This window comes from Agrilus planipennis, unplaced genomic scaffold (genome assembly GCF_000699045.2).
Source record: "Agrilus planipennis isolate EAB-ADULT unplaced genomic scaffold, Apla_2.0 scaffold7, whole genome shotgun sequence".
NCBI classification, from domain to species: Eukaryota; Metazoa; Arthropoda; class Insecta; order Coleoptera; family Buprestidae; genus Agrilus; species Agrilus planipennis.
The window spans coordinates 2,059,101-2,075,517 of NW_020439340.1; the positions used below are offsets into that span (position 1 = coordinate 2,059,101).

At 34.1% G+C, this 16,417-nt stretch overlaps 1 protein-coding gene across 1 annotated transcript in view; it reads right to left on the bottom strand.

Annotated features, from left to right (window-relative positions):
* Positions 1–1,693: 1,693 nt before the first annotated feature.
* Positions 1,694–16,417, bottom strand: part of LOC108741723 — a 22,607-nt gene continuing 7,883 nt past the window's right edge. Inside the window, exons 2-14 of the mRNA XM_025978741.1 lie at positions 11,952–12,082; positions 11,037–11,364; positions 10,847–10,924; positions 9,906–10,079; positions 9,691–9,854; positions 8,088–8,274; positions 4,706–4,836; positions 3,791–4,118; positions 3,601–3,678; positions 2,660–2,833; positions 2,490–2,608; positions 2,257–2,436; positions 1,694–2,122 (exon numbers count right to left, since the gene is read on the bottom strand). Of these exons, the coding sequence (XP_025834526.1) occupies positions 1,730–2,122; positions 2,257–2,436; positions 2,490–2,608; positions 2,660–2,833; positions 3,601–3,678; positions 3,791–4,118; positions 4,706–4,836; positions 8,088–8,274; positions 9,691–9,854; positions 9,906–10,079; positions 10,847–10,924; positions 11,037–11,364; positions 11,952–12,082 (2,465 nt within the window). The 3' untranslated portion in view covers positions 1,694–1,729. The remainder of the gene's footprint in view (positions 2,123–2,256; positions 2,437–2,489; positions 2,609–2,659; positions 2,834–3,600; positions 3,679–3,790; positions 4,119–4,705; positions 4,837–8,087; positions 8,275–9,690; positions 9,855–9,905; positions 10,080–10,846; positions 10,925–11,036; positions 11,365–11,951; positions 12,083–16,417) is intronic.

A 16,417-nucleotide genomic window follows, 5' to 3' on the forward strand; every position in this document is an offset into this window, starting at 1 on the left:
ACTATGTCGGGTCAAATGTCGTAGTATCGGCGATTATAATATACTAAGAAATTTATAAACAATACGTACCGTTTATGGATCTTCCAACTGAATATAATCTACTGAAAAAGTTCTTGTGACTTTTTGTGTAATTTTTCAAATAGTTGGTCAGTTCTTCGTGCGTATGATACTTGAAATCCAAACACGTGACACTAACACCAAACACCACAACGATAGTCAACAAAAATTTCACGCATTGTCTCAATTCCATCATTATCTACAGGTACCTTATCGCTAGTTAATAATTTAACAACAGGCAGCTTTTCACCATGATATACAAAATAATACGTACAAGCTTACGTAAGCACATGGGAGAGAGCTTTCGCGGTCGCAGCGTTTGCTCATTCAATAAACTACTGCCTGTCTTAATGAAAGAACGGTAATGTAATGTAATACATAGAATAATAGTCACTGATGTATTTAGTATGGAAGTGGACTCGAAGTGGAGTCCGCAGCGAACCGCACAGCACCTAGTTGGAAAATGAAAATATCAGAATGCGACCATACAACATATAATACGTATAATGGTGCTGTCTTCGCTACAGCGACTTCTCTAAAATGTGTGTCATGTCATGGCATGCTCATTTGATGTTTCGCTATCAAGGCGTTTTATTTTGTTTTGTAGCCTGCTGGTATTTAACTTCTCATTCGCAAAACAAAAGTAGCGTGTTACTCCCGATCCGATTCGCTATATCTTCCGGCTTTGTATCTTCGAACTTGCACGGTTATTGCTCCTGATCGTTGACGTGTTGTTTATGGCAAAATTTTAACGATCACGATCGCATTCTATTTTCGGCAGTAATAAAACAACCTATTGATCCATAATAATGCTTATTTTCGTGGTAATGATACGGGCATCAATTTCTTCACTTGCACGCATCAACTTAACGCGAACATGTAGGCAAAAAATTAAAGGTCTACATAATCTTTGCAAGAAATTGAAATACAAATCGTAACCGGTGTGCAAAATGGTTTTTNGGATCAAATGTGAAATTCAATTATCCAGTTCATGGATTCGGGTCTTCGTATTCTCAAAAACAGAATGGAATTACTTGATTGGAAATCAAACAACAAACCATCTATATACCTAGTAATAATTATTCTAATCCAATGTTAAATGATTCGTAGAGCTACGATATCAAAAATTATTGTGGTACAAGAAAAACTTCCACTAAAAAATAATAATTAATATTAGAGGGTTTGGCGCCCCATAAACAATCCTTAGACCCGCTGACAAATTATCTTATACGCCTAATCTTATGTTAAATGACTCTTAGAGCTAGGATACCAAAAATTATTGTGGTACAAGAAAAACTTCCACTAAAAAATAATAATTTAATATTAGAGGGCTTGGCACCCCATAAATAACCCTTAGACCCGCTGACAAATTATCTCATATGCATAATCCTATGCTAAATAATTCGTAGAGCTAGGACACTAAAAATTATTGTAGGATAACAGTAACTTCCCCTGAAATATATTCACCGAATATTGAGGGGTTTCGCACCCGTTGACAAATTATTTCGTGGTTCTAATTTTAATTGGAATGACACACCCTTTGTATCTTTTTATAAGTATTAGCTATGTTTAGATTTCATTTTTTTGTTGAGAACTTTTATTGAAATAAATAATAAGATGCCTGTTAAATAAAAAATGTTTATTAATAGAATAAATTTTTAACAAAACAATTTTATAAATATAGAAGATAAATATTTATAAAAAGTATGGCAATAAACAAAGAGGTACTCTTGGTAGGCTCCTGGCCCTTATTTAATGCCTCTTTTTGGACTAGATTCTTCTCACTCGTCTTCTCCGTAGAAGAATATTCTTTGACGATAGGGATTGTCGTTGGAATTTTTTGAGTGGTTAGTTCGAGTGATGAGGTAGAAAATTTAATCTCTGTTTGGGATATTCTAGAACTTTCGTCAGGTACTGTTGAGGGGGATGTTGCTGCGGAAGGCTCTTTAGGTCGTGATATTAAACTTCTAAGATGTACGAAAATGAATCTATGGCTTGGAAGTTCGTTTTCGTGTTCTAAAACCGTAAATGATGTACGTTTTCCGTGATATCCCCATGCTTGAACCTGTAAAGTACATTCCTATAAGTAGATAGTGGTAGTACACTGCTAACAATTAGTTAGAAATCGCGTATCAAGAAGTTAATACACATTTGTTACGGTTTAAGTTGATTGACTTATAATTTGTATTTTGTACTTGCCTCTAGTCGGTAAATTCCGGGAAGTAGAATTCTCCAAAATTCGCCGTTTTTCGTGGACGTAAAATTCATGTCTCTTCCCACAATTTTAAGGGATGCAAAAGGAACGGGTTTATTCGTTTCGTAGTCTAATACTTGTCCGGCTACTCCGCGATTGGCCTGTATTAGGAAATGGATTAGTGCCTGAAAATTTAAATTGAAAAATGACCGCAAAAATTGTACTTGCTGATATTGACCCCATTGTTTTCCAACCAAATTTTAGGAAGTTTTTTTAAAAACGGATACTTGCAACAAGAAATTTCTAAAGTTAATTCCATGCAACCGTGTCTAAAATAATTAAAGTCCTGCATTCCACCTGTAAAAATATTTTCATAATCAGTTCCATGAAAAATATTTGTTCCGTTACCTCTGATGGGGTACCATTCTGCTCCGTTTGTTATTCCATTGGTAAACGACCTGTTTGAATCTGGGCATGGGTACCCGTGATGCATTGTAGGATGATTATTAGCATACGTTTTCGCTAAATGAATAAAAACATCGTCATCGGGTGTGAGAGACGTCGACGTTTTTGAAAGAGACTCTGAAAATTTTACGGAAATGATAATTTCGTATAGTTTCGTATATTTCGAACATATAGTTGGAACGTTCAAAATTGGCATAGGCCGCAGTAAAACTGTCGCATTTGCTTTCTTCTTTCAACTAACGTAATTAGAGTAGAGCAGTTGTTAACAGAACGCCAACTTTTACTCACGACAGACATCGTAAATATAGAAAAGAGATGCCAGATAGGAATTGCAGCGAACACTAATAAAGAAAAAGGAATAAGTTTACACCAGTTAATGTGTAACAGAAAGAGCTGAAGTTAAGCATAATTTGAGTATGTTGTCAGCATCGGACTGCAAAGAAAGTTTAACATTCTCAGGAATTTAGGAAAGCAAGCTTATTTTCATTTTGCCTGTAGGTACTTCTCATGAAGCAATTCCTAACTTAACAAAGGCGTGTTCAAAAGGCAGCAAATGACTAGCGGACTTTGCCAATTTTGATCGTCACGGTTATAGAAACGTAATTATACAAAGCCCTGAAACAGTGCCACTACAAATAAATTAACGATAAAAGTCTACAGCGTGTTATAAAACGAAAACAAACAAAAAGCTTTTAATATTAAAACGTGTAGGTAAGTTAAAAATTAAAAAATATGCGGAAACTTATTTTGATTAGATACATAAAACACTACTTTAGTTTGTTAAGGGTGAAAAACATATAAACAATTTTAGAGACGGTACAAAGCATACATATTAGACATTACAAAAAGAAAACCAACAAGTCCGGAATTAAATTTAATCATACCAATATACTCCTGCCTTAATTTAAGTTCTTCTTCTTGCGTAGTTACATTCGATAAATCTTTAAGGAGTTTTTCCCATTCTAGAACAGTCAATAACAAATAAATGCTACAGGAATAACTTAATCTTATAGATTCGGGTGGCCTCACGCTATTGCTTTATATAAAGAAAAATTTCCCAGATTGTGTTCTTACTTTGTTCTTTAACGGTATCGAAGGGGTAGTTTGCCACCAAAGCTCCTCCGTGTAAGCCCGCCGATAGAACGAAAGGCACCTGCTGCATCCACTTTTGAATTGCTAAACTCTCTGGCTGAGGTGGTATCACACTAGGTTTGTAATAGTCGGGAAAATTCCTATTCAGGTCTATTAACTTAGCATTAGTACGACCATGGTCACCGGTACAAATGCCCATACTTGAAATTTCGAAACCATCTGGATTCATACTGGGCATGACGTGAATTCGTGTGTTTTCCAAAAGCCATTGAATTGTCGCGTTATTGTTGGTGTATTCTTCTGCTAAATACTTGAGAAAACAAGAAAAAAAGTAAATATATTTTTTGCCATACTGTTAGCGAAAGGACAATATTTCCCCTGATTTTAAGAACGAATGCGTAACATTCCCTTTCGAGGAAGAAATCGCCTCATTTACACCTTATATACGCGGAAGTCAATAAGAAATAGGTGTAGATTCATAAAACGTCTTTTCAAGCATGAGGGGATAGTTAAAGATATATTAATTAGAACCCGAAATAGTAGTTAACAGAAGTAGAGGTATACCTAGATTAGATTACTGTTCACAAATACGTAGTTAAGGATGTAGGATATTCTAGTTTTAGGGAAATGCGAAAATTAGCTCAGGATAGCAAAGAATGGAGATGCGTGTCCAACCAGTAATAGAACTGACGACCCTACAATGATGATGATTATACATATTCTTTGTGTTATGCGATTGTCTTTATTACGCCTTAATACCAATTTTAAGCAATCTAGAGGAAGTCGAAATAAAACTGAAGAAACTTTTCTTAATTAATTAGATTATTCAACAAATTCATTTTTTATCTATTTGGCCCTTAATCTATAAACAAAATACTCGTCGATATTTTTTTTTACCTCTAGAAAATGTAGAAGTACTTCCCGTCCAGCAGGTTCATTTCCATGTATATTTCCTATCAGTTTTACATTTGGAGTACCCAGTTTTGACTCCTTGGCTGCAGCAACTTCTAGAACCCATAGGTCTTTTCCTGTTTATGTAACAACCAAAATCGATATTCAAATATTACAAATGGCAAAAAGTTTTATATGTAGATGACATATTATAACTGCAATTTTTCTAATTTTAATGATAAAAGTTGAAATTGTTTATTCCTACGCGTATTGTTGTAAATTAATTGTAAAGGACATATTTATTAAGTACAATGCATCAATAAATTGCACTTTACACTAGCAAACGTTGAAAAGGAAAACTAATTGTAATTTTACGCTCATCCGGAATATATTTTGTTACCTAACATTAACGCAAAGTAGCACATTTACATGACCTTCAGCCTGCAAAAATTTTCTTGTAATTATTACAAGCAGTTGTATGGAATATTTAAACGAATAAAAATGCTCGGATTCTTTCATGGCGCTTCAAGGATTCTATTGTTTGGTCTTTTTGCTATGTGAGAGCAAAACTCGATGGAGTATAAGTAATGTATTCCTTTCAATTTATAATGCTGACAAAGGTCGTTTACATAAATAAACGTTAGGTTGATTGACTAGAGTTTACTTATTAATGTTGGTTACAACTAAAAGTTTTTGTTGATTTTCAACTAACATATTAATGTTTTAATACAAGTCACAATTTTAGAAAAAACTGTATAAAAAGTGGTACCTATCTAACAGGTGGGAGGACTATTTTTTTGCAATAATCAATAAGCCAGAAAATAGACAGATATTTTATTTTACTACGTAACGATTGAGGCATTTGTCATATCGCGACTACAGCTTGCTGATGCCCTCTTCACAGAAGTTTGTCATCCGTGATGTTAGGTATTTTGCAGTGTTTTCAGTCTAACCATGCCTTCAATTGTCGAAATAGGCGTATGGACGGTTGTGGTTTTCGTTTGTGACAATCGCGATATCTCAACATTTCGACAGGCAATTCAAGTGGGACATTTTTGATAATCCGCCGTATAGTCCAGATGTCGCAACGAGGGACTTTTACTTCTTTCGACAATTGAAAGCATCGACAAAGTCCTATGAAGGGGGCATCAGAAAGCTGGTACCATGATATGAGATACGTCTCGATAGCTTTAGAGTAATCATGTAGAAAAATGAACCATAAGTGGTGTTAATTATTGTATAATTACACAGTCGGTAATTAGACCGACTCAATGTTTAATGAAAATAAATGTTTAATTATGTGTTGTAATTTGTAATAGATCTGCTTACAACACATTCTAATGATTAATTTAATAGAACAATCGCCTTTTAATAAGACAATGCAGAACAGACCCTTATCTAGTTTTTCGTGAAAAAGGGACAGTTCTTATTCTATGTAGACTTCCAGACGCTCTTTACATTTTTAAGGTAATCGCCTGCTTGCTACTCATATTTTCTGTGCTAGGATTCCCCTAGCGTCAAAGACGCACCCGTTTCTTAAATGACCCACTTTGTAAGGGTGCGGCTAATAGCCCGGAAGTAGAAGTAAAAACGTATTATTACTGCCTGCTATTTTTCCAAATAATTACACATTTACATGCGTTGTATCTCTAATTTTATCTTAAATACATATAATTCAACTTGGTTCGTCCACATAGAAACGCGCGCACCAATTATAATATACAAGTACATATACAAATCACAAATGCGCCACGCACAGAACAAACGTTCCTTGTCCCATTTTCTTCCACCCATTGCCGTCCGTCGTCACTTTAATTAAAATTCATAAGGTTAAGTCATAAATAGCAAAAATAGACGTTCAATGAAGTCATTCTGCAAATGCAATTGCGTGTAGATGAACATACACATGCTTACATTGTGGATACATTCGTACATAGGTGGATAGATACAAGAACAATAAAAAGGAATAAATATACATAGAAAAAATACGCATTTATGTACTACGTATTATGCAATGTGCATATATGTAACATTATTGCAACAGAAGTTAATGATAGTAACGGTTCTGTTGTTACGGGCCGAGTTCCATTACCCGTGAAGGGTAAAAAATGACATCTGGATGAAGAGATCAAATATCGTACTAATCATAATATTAAATGACATAAAATGAATCATGCAGAAATAATTTGTAGACATAAAATTGCGTTTTTTTTACTTATTTCGAATTTTTTGCATTAGGTCGTAAAACGTTAGAACATTTTTGTTCTCACTTAGTTCTAAAAATGAGTAACACTGCTTCCGTTATAACGAGATGATGACCTTTTGTAATTTTTAATAACAATAGTGAAGAAGTATCTACCGTTCTGTTTTGTTGTTATACCTAAATATTTCTTATGCGAACAAAAGAAATTACGTAATCTATGTACACAATACCTGGTCACATGTCCCAATATCTTTGACCTGTAGGTGGATTGGTTGAATAACGTCTAAAATTATCATAGGTACCGATTTATATGTATCGTAATTTATAATGCATCTAAATATGTTCATGTATAATTACGTTTTCATATATTCGTTTTCCTCAAAACTTTGTTTATTTCGTAAGATAAAAATCATTAGTGCATATTGATAGGTAGAGGTATTAAATTTTATTTAACGTTATCATTACTTGCGAAGGGTTTTCACACGGTTGGCTTTGATAGCCATGGTCTAAGACTGATTCTCGTCCTGTAGTGACTGTGGTCCTTCTACGGTCCTTCGGCGAGAACACCAATATAGGAATGACTGATGTTGGTATTATTATTGTCAGTACAACCGCTGTGAAGGACATTACGTCTTTATATCCTTGCTACCCTCTCTGAGGATACCAACCACAGCTGCCAGCGAAACGTCGCATTTTAGGTATGGATATTTAAAAAAATATTAAGTATCACACCTGTTTGCAAATTTAAAAATTGATATAGGTAAGTATCTACCTTCGTATCAGCAATAGCAGGCAGTGAATTGTTTCAAGGTTTTATTTATTTAACCTACATATTTTTTATTGATATTGTTTAAGCAATAATACGATGATTGTGGTTTTATTTCCGAAAATATGGGTCTTGGAAGTAATAAAACACTATATGTTAACATCAACAGTGTTATTTTAAACGTCTATTTTCTGGTCATAGTATACATTCAACTGTTTTTCTACATATAACTACTCGCATTTGTAATAAGTTCTTATCTAATTTTTTAATGTTTTGTAAATACTTTGAAAAATTTTAGATACTCATTTAAGTACGAAAACATGCGAATCCTTTAAAGTGTCTGTTGTGAAACTATGTCGGGTCAAATGTCGTAGTATCGGCGATTATAATATACTAAGAAATTTATAAACAATACGTACCGTTTATGGATCTTCCAACTGAATATAATCTACTGAAAAAGTTCTTGTGACTTTTTGTGTAGTTTTTCAAATAGTTGGTCAGTTCTTCGTGCGTATGATACTTGAAATCCAAACACGTGACACTAACACCAAACACCACAACGATAGTCAACAAAAATTTCACGCATTGTCTCAATTCCATCATTATCTACAGGTACCTTATCGCTAGTTAATAATTTAACAACAGGCAGCTTTTCACCATGATATACAAAATAATACGTACAAGCTTACGTACGCACATGGGAGAGAGCTTTCGCGGTCGCAGCGTTTGCTCATTCAATAAACTACTGCCTGTCTTAATGAAAGAACGGTAATGTAATGTAATACATAGAATAATAGTCACTGATGTATTTAGTATGGAAGTGGACTCGAAGTGGAGTCCGCAGCGAACCGCACAGCACCTAGTTGGAAAATGAAAATATCAGAATGCGACCATACAACATATAATACGTATAATGGTGCTGTCTTCGCTACAGCGACTTCTCTAAAATGTGTGTCATGTCATGGCATGCTCATTTGATGTTTCGCTATCAAGGCGTTTTATTTTGTTTTGTAGCCTGCTGGTATTTAACTTCTCATTCGCAAAACAAAAGTAGCGTGTTACTCCCGATCCGATTCGCTATATCTTCCGGCTTTGTATCTTCGAACTTCCACGGTTATTGCTCCTGATCGTTGACGTGTTGTTTATGGCAAAATTTTAACGATCACGATCGCATTCTATTTTCGGCAGTAATAAAACAACCTATTGATCCATAATAATGCTTATTTTCGTGGTAATGATACGGGCATCAATTTCTTCACTTGCACGCATCAACTTAACGCGAACATGTAGGCAAAAAATTAAAGGTCTTTGCAAGAAATTGAAATACAAATCGCAGCCAGAGTGTGCAAAATGGTTTTTTTAAAAGCATTTAAATACAAAATTCCATGGACCATGACACTGAACTCGGAAAACAATATCTATCCAATATTTTAGATTAACCATTTCTAAGGAGATTAGAATTTTTTGGGCTCTCTTCAGTTAAATAATTAGAAGGCATTCATGGAATATCTCTTTGTCCCGTAGATAAACAATAGAAAATAGGTTTGGAAATAAAATACAAAATGCCTTTCTTCCCAAAAAAGTATTTAAATGCAAGATAAAAATTGGTATTTTTTTATTTTAAATGCAAGTATTTCATCTCTGATCGTAACGAAAATTAACTTAACCCAAACATGACTTATTTTTGAAAAAATTGTATTAAATATTTCTACATTAGAGTATAATTGAACACAACTTTTTCCAAAAATATCGGGGCTGATCTCTTTTATCTTATCTATATACTTTTCTTGTGATGATGGTAAAATTGGTAAGAGCGATGGGCGCTCAAAATAATAGCGCATTCATTATATGTTGCCTAGTGGCTACCAGATATTTTTAAATGATGTGCATTCTATTTTAAATCTAAGTCACATCGTTCTAAACCGCAATAACGGATGTTTTGGATTATTACAGCGACCACAACAAAAATTTACGCAGTATATCGTGCTAATTGTAATAAACAAGAATAAACATTTTAATCACACNAATTGAAAAATGACCGCAAAAATTGTACTTGCTGATATTGACCCCATTGTTTTCCAACCAAATTTTAGGAAGTTTTTTTAAAAACGGATACTTGCAACAAGAAATTTCTAAAGTTAATTCCATGCAACCGTGTCTAAAATAATTAAAGTCCTGCATTCCACCTGTAAAAATATTTTCATAATCAGTTCCATGAAAAATATTTGTTCCGTTACCTCTGATGGGGTACCATTCTGCTCCGTTTGTTATTCCATTGGTAAACGACCTGTTTGAATCTGGGCATGGGTACCCGTGATGCATTGTAGGATGATTATTAGCATACGTTTTCGCTAAATGAATAAAAACATCGTCATCGGGTGTGAGAGACGTCGACGTTTTTGAAAGAGACTCTGAAAATTTTACGGAAATGATAATTTCGTATAGTTTCGTATATTTCGAACATATAGTTGGAACGTTCAAAATTGGCATAGGCCGCAGTAAAACTGTCGCATTTGCTTTCTTCTTTCAACTAACGTAATTAGAGTAGAGCAGTTGTTAACAGAACGCCAACTTTTACTCACGACAGACATCGTAAATATAGAAAAGAGATGCCAGATAGGAATTGCAGCGAACACTAATAAAGAAAAAGGAATAAGTTTACACCAGTTAATGTGTAACAGAAAGAGCTGAAGTTAAGCATAATTTGAGTATGTTGTCAGCATCGGACTGCAAAGAAAGTTTAACATTCTCAGGAATTTAGGAAAGCAAGCTTATTTTCATTTTGCCTGTAGGTACTTCTCATGAAGCAATTCCTAACTTAACAAAGGCGTGTTCAAAAGGCAGCAAATGACTAGCGGACTTTGCCAATTTTGATCGTCACGGTTATAGAAACGTAATTATACAAAGCCCTGAAACAGTGCCACTACAAATAAATTAACGATAAAAGTCTACAGCGTGTTATAAAACGAAAACAAACAAAAAGCTTTTAATATTAAAACGTGTAGGTAAGTTAAAAATTAAAAAATATGCGGAAACTTATTTTGATTAGATACATAAAACACTACTTTAGTTTGTTAAGGGTGAAAAACATATAAACAATTTTAGAGACGGTACAAAGCATACATATTAGACATTACAAAAAGAAAACCAACAAGTCCGGAATTAAATTTAATCATACCAATATACTCCTGCCTTAATTTAAGTTCTTCTTCTTGCGTAGTTACATTCGATAAATCTTTAAGGAGTTTTTCCCATTCTAGAACAGTCAATAACAAATAAATGCTACAGGAATAACTTAATCTTATAGATTCGGGTGGCCTCACGCTATTGCTTTATATAAAGAAAAATTTCCCAGATTGTGTTCTTACTTTGTTCTTTAACGGTATCGAAGGGGTAGTTTGCCACCAAAGCTCCTCCGTGTAAGCCCGCCGATAGAACGAAAGGCACCTGCTGCATCCACTTTTGAATTGCTAAACTCTCTGGCTGAGGTGGTATCACACTAGGTTTGTAATAGTCGGGAAAATTCCTATTCAGGTCTATTAACTTAGCATTAGTACGACCATGGTCACCGGTACAAATGCCCATACTTGAAATTTCGAAACCATCTGGATTCATACTGGGCATGACGTGAATTCGTGTGTTTTCCAAAAGCCATTGAATTGTCGCGTTATTGTTGGTGTATTCTTCTGCTAAATACTTGAGAAAACAAGAAAAAAAGTAAATATATTTTTTGCCATACTGTTAGCGAAAGGACAATATTTCCCCTGATTTTAAGAACGAATGCGTAACATTCCCTTTCGAGGAAGAAATCGCCTCATTTACACCTTATATACGCGGAAGTCAATAAGAAATAGGTGTAGATTCATAAAACGTCTTTTCAAGCATGAGGGGATAGTTAAAGATATATTAATTAGAACCCGAAATAGTAGTTAACAGAAGTAGAGGTATACCTAGATTAGATTACTGTTCACAAATACGTAGTTAAGGATGTAGGATATTCTAGTTTTAGGGAAATGCGAAAATTAGCTCAGGATAGCAAAGAATGGAGATGCGTGTCCAACCAGTAATAGAACTGACGACCCTACAATGATGATGATTATACATATTCTTTGTGTTATGCGATTGTCTTTATTACGCCTTAATACCAATTTTAAGCAATCTAGAGGAAGTCGAAATAAAACTGAAGAAACTTTTCTTAATTAATTAGATTATTCAACAAATTCATTTTTTATCTATTTGGCCCTTAATCTATAAACAAAATACTCGTCGATATTTTTTTTTACCTCTAGAAAATGTAGAAGTACTTCCCGTCCAGCAGGTTCATTTCCATGTATATTTCCTATCAGTTTTACATTTGGAGTACCCAGTTTTGACTCCTTGGCTGCAGCAACTTCTAGAACCCATAGGTCTTTTCCTGTTTATGTAACAACCAAAATCGATATTCAAATATTACAAATGGCAAAAAGTTTTATATGTAGATGACATATTATAACTGCAATTTTTCTAATTTTAATGATAAAAGTTGAAATTGTTTATTCCTACGCGTATTGTTGTAAATTAATTGTAAAGGACATATTTATTAAGTACAATGCATCAATAAATTGCACTTTACACTAGCAAACGTTGAAAAGGAAAACTAATTGTAATTTTACGCTCATCCGGAATATATTTTGTTACCTAACATTAACGCAAAGTAGCACATTTACATGACCTTCAGCCTGCAAAAATTTTCTTGTAATTATTACAAGCAGTTGTATGGAATATTTAAACGAATAAAAATGCTCGGATTCTTTCATGGCGCTTCAAGGATTCTATTGTTTGGTCTTTTTGCTATGTGAGAGCAAAACTCGATGGAGTATAAGTAATGTATTCCTTTCAATTTATAATGCTGACAAAGGTCGTTTACATAAATAAACGTTAGGTTGATTGACTAGAGTTTACTTATTAATGTTGGTTACAACTAAAAGTTTTTGTTGATTTTCAACTAACATATTAATGTTTTAATACAAGTCACAATTTTAGAAAAAACTGTATAAAAAGTGGTACCTATCTAACAGGTGGGAGGACTATTTTTTTGCAATAATCAATAAGCCAGAAAATAGACAGATATTTTATTTTACTACGTAACGATTGAGGCATTTGTCATATCGCGACTACAGCTTGCTGATGCCCTCTTCACAGAAGTTTGTCATCCGTGATGTTAGGTATTTTGCAGTGTTTTCAGTCTAACCATGCCTTCAATTGTCGAAATAGGCGTATGGACGGTTGTGGTTTTCGTTTGTGACAATCGCGATATCTCAACATTTCGACAGGCAATTCAAGTGGGACATTTTTGATAATCCGCCGTATAGTCCAGATGTCGCAACGAGGGACTTTTACTTCTTTCGATAATTGAAAGCATCGACAAAGTCCTATGAAGGGGGCATCAGAAAGCTGGTACCATGATATGAGATACGTCTCGATAGCTTTAGAGTAATCATGTAGAAAAATGAACCATAAGTGGTGTTAATTATTGTATAATTACACAGTCGGTAATTAGACCGACTCAATGTTTAATGAAAATAAATGTTTAATTATGTGTTGTAATTTGTAATAGATCTGCTTACAACACATTCTAATGATTAATTTAATAGAACAATCGCCTTTTAATAAGACAATGCAGAACAGACCCTTATCTAGTTTTTCGTGAAAAAGGGACAGTTCTTATTCTATGTAGACTTCCAGACGCTCTTTACATTTTTAAGGTAATCGCCTGCTTGCTACTCATATTTTCTGTGCTAGGATTCCCCTAGCGTCAAAGACGCACCCGTTTCTTAAATGACCCACTTTGTAAGGGTGCGGCTAATAGCCCGGAAGTAGAAGTAAAAACGTATTATTACTGCCTGCTATTTTTCCAAATAATTACACATTTACATGCGTTGTATCTCTAATTTTATCTTAAATACATATAATTCAACTTGGTTCGTCCACATAGAAACGCGCGCACCAATTATAATATACAAGTACATATACAAATCACAAATGCGCCACGCACAGAACAAACGTTCCTTGTCCCATTTTCTTCCACCCATTGCCGTCCGTCGTCACTTTAATTAAAATTCATAAGGTTAAGTCATAAATAGCAAAAATAGACGTTCAATGAAGTCATTCTGCAAATGCAATTGCGTGTAGATGAACATACACATGCTTACATTGTGGATACATTCGTACATAGGTGGATAGATACAAGAACAATAAAAAGGAATAAATATACATAGAAAAAATACGCATTTATGTACTACGTATTATGCAATGTGCATATATGTAACATTATTGCAACAGAAGTTAATGATAGTAACGGTTCTGTTGTTACGGGCCGAGTTCCATTACCCGTGAAGGGTAAAAAATGACATCTGGATGAAGAGATCAAATATCGTACTAATCATAATATTAAATGACATAAAATGAATCATGCAGAAATAATTTGTAGACATAAAATTGCGTTTTTTTTACTTATTTCGAATTTTTTGCATTAGGTCGTAAAACGTTAGAACATTTTTGTTCTCACTTAGTTCTAAAAATGAGTAACACTGCTTCCGTTATAACGAGATGATGACCTTTTGTAATTTTTAATAACAATAGTGAAGAAATATCTACCGTTCTGTTTTGTTGTTATACCTAAATATTTGTGTAGCTACTATGCGAACCAAAGAAATTACGTAATCTATGTACACAATACCTGGTCACATGTTCCAATATCTTTGACCTGTAGGTGGATTGGTTGAATAACGTCTAAAATTATCATAGGTACCGATTTATATGTATCGTAATTTATAATGCATCTAAATATGTTCATGTATAATTACGTTTTCATATATTCGTTTTCCTCAAAACTTTGTTTATTTTGTAAGATAAAAATCATTAGTGCATATTGATAGGTAGAGGTATTAAATTTTATTTAACGTTATCATTACTTGCGAAGGGTTTTCACACGGTTGGCTTTGATAGCCATGGTCTAAGACTGATTCTCGTCCTGTAGTGACTGTGGTCCTTCTACGGTCCTTCGGCGAGAACACCAATATAGGAATGACTGATGTTGGTATTATTATTGTCAGTACAACCGCTGTGAAGGACATTACGTCTTTATATCCTTGCTACCCTCTCTGAGGATACCAACCACAGCTGCCAGCGAAACGTCGCATTTTAGGTATGGATATTTAAAAAAATATTAAGTATCACACCTGTTTGCAAATTTAAAAATTGATATAGGTAAGTATCTACCTTCGTATCAGCAATAGCAGGCAGTGAATTGTTTCAAGGTTTTATTTATTTAACCTACATATTTTTTATTGATATTGTTTAAGCAATAATACGATGATTGTGGTTTTATTTCCGAAAATATGGGTCTTGGAAGTAATAAAACACTATATGTTAACATCAACAGTGTTATTTTAAACGTCTATTTTCTGGTCATAGTATACATTCAACTGTTTTTCTACATATAACTACTCGCATTTGTAATAAGTTCTTATCTAATTTTTTAATGTTTTGTAAATACTTTGAAAAATTTTAGATACTCATTTAAGTACGAAAACATGCGAATCCTTTAAAGTGTCTGTTGTGAAACTATGTCGGGTCAAATGTCGTAGTATCGGCGATTATAATATACTAAGAAATTTATAAACAATACGTACCGTTTATGGATCTTCCAACTGAATATAATCTACTGAAAAAGTTCTTGTGACTTTTTGTGTAATTTTTCAAATAGTTGGTCAGTTCTTCGTGCGTATGATACTTGAAATCCAAACACGTGACACTAACACCAAACACCACAACGATAGTCAACAAAAATTTCACGCATTGTCTCAATTCCATCATTATCTACAGGTACCTTATCGCTAGTTAATAATTTAACAACAGGCAGCTTTTCACCATGATATACAAAATAATACGTACAAGCTTACGTACGCACATGGGAGAGAGCTTTCGCGGTCGCAGCGTTTGCTCATTCAATAAACTACTGCCTGTCTTAATGAAAGAACGGTAATGTAATGTAATACATAGAATAATAGTCACTGATGTATTTAGTATGGAAGTGGACTCGAAGTGGAGTCCGCAGCGAACCGCACAGCACCTAGTTGGAAAATGAAAATATCAGAATGCGACCATACAACATATAATACGTATAATGGTGCTGTCTTCGCTACAGCGACTTCTCTAAAATGTGTGTCATGTCATGGCATGCTCATTTGATGTTTCGCTATCAAGGCGTTTTATTTTGTTTTGTAGCCTGCTGGTATTTAACTTCTCATTCGCAAAACAAAAGTAGCGTGTTACTCCCGATCCGATTCGCTATATCTTCCGGCTTTGTATCTTCGAACTTGCACGGTTATTGCTCCTGATCGTTGACGTGTTGTTTATGGCAAAATTTTAACGATCACGATCGCATTCTATTTTCGGCAGTAATAAAACAACCTATTGATCCATAATAATGCTTATTTTCGTGGTAATGATACGGGCATCAATTTCTTCACTTGCACGCATCAACTTAACGCGAACATGTAGGCAAAAAATTAAAGGTCTACATAATCTTTGCAAGAAATTGAAATACAAATCGTAACCGGTGTGCAAAATGGTTTTTTAAAGGCATTTAAATACAAAATGCAAATATTAATTGAACCCGGAAAGCAATATCGATCCAATATTGTAGATTATCCATTTCCAAGGAGATTAGAATTTTTTGAGCTCTCTTCAGTTAAAGAATTAGAAG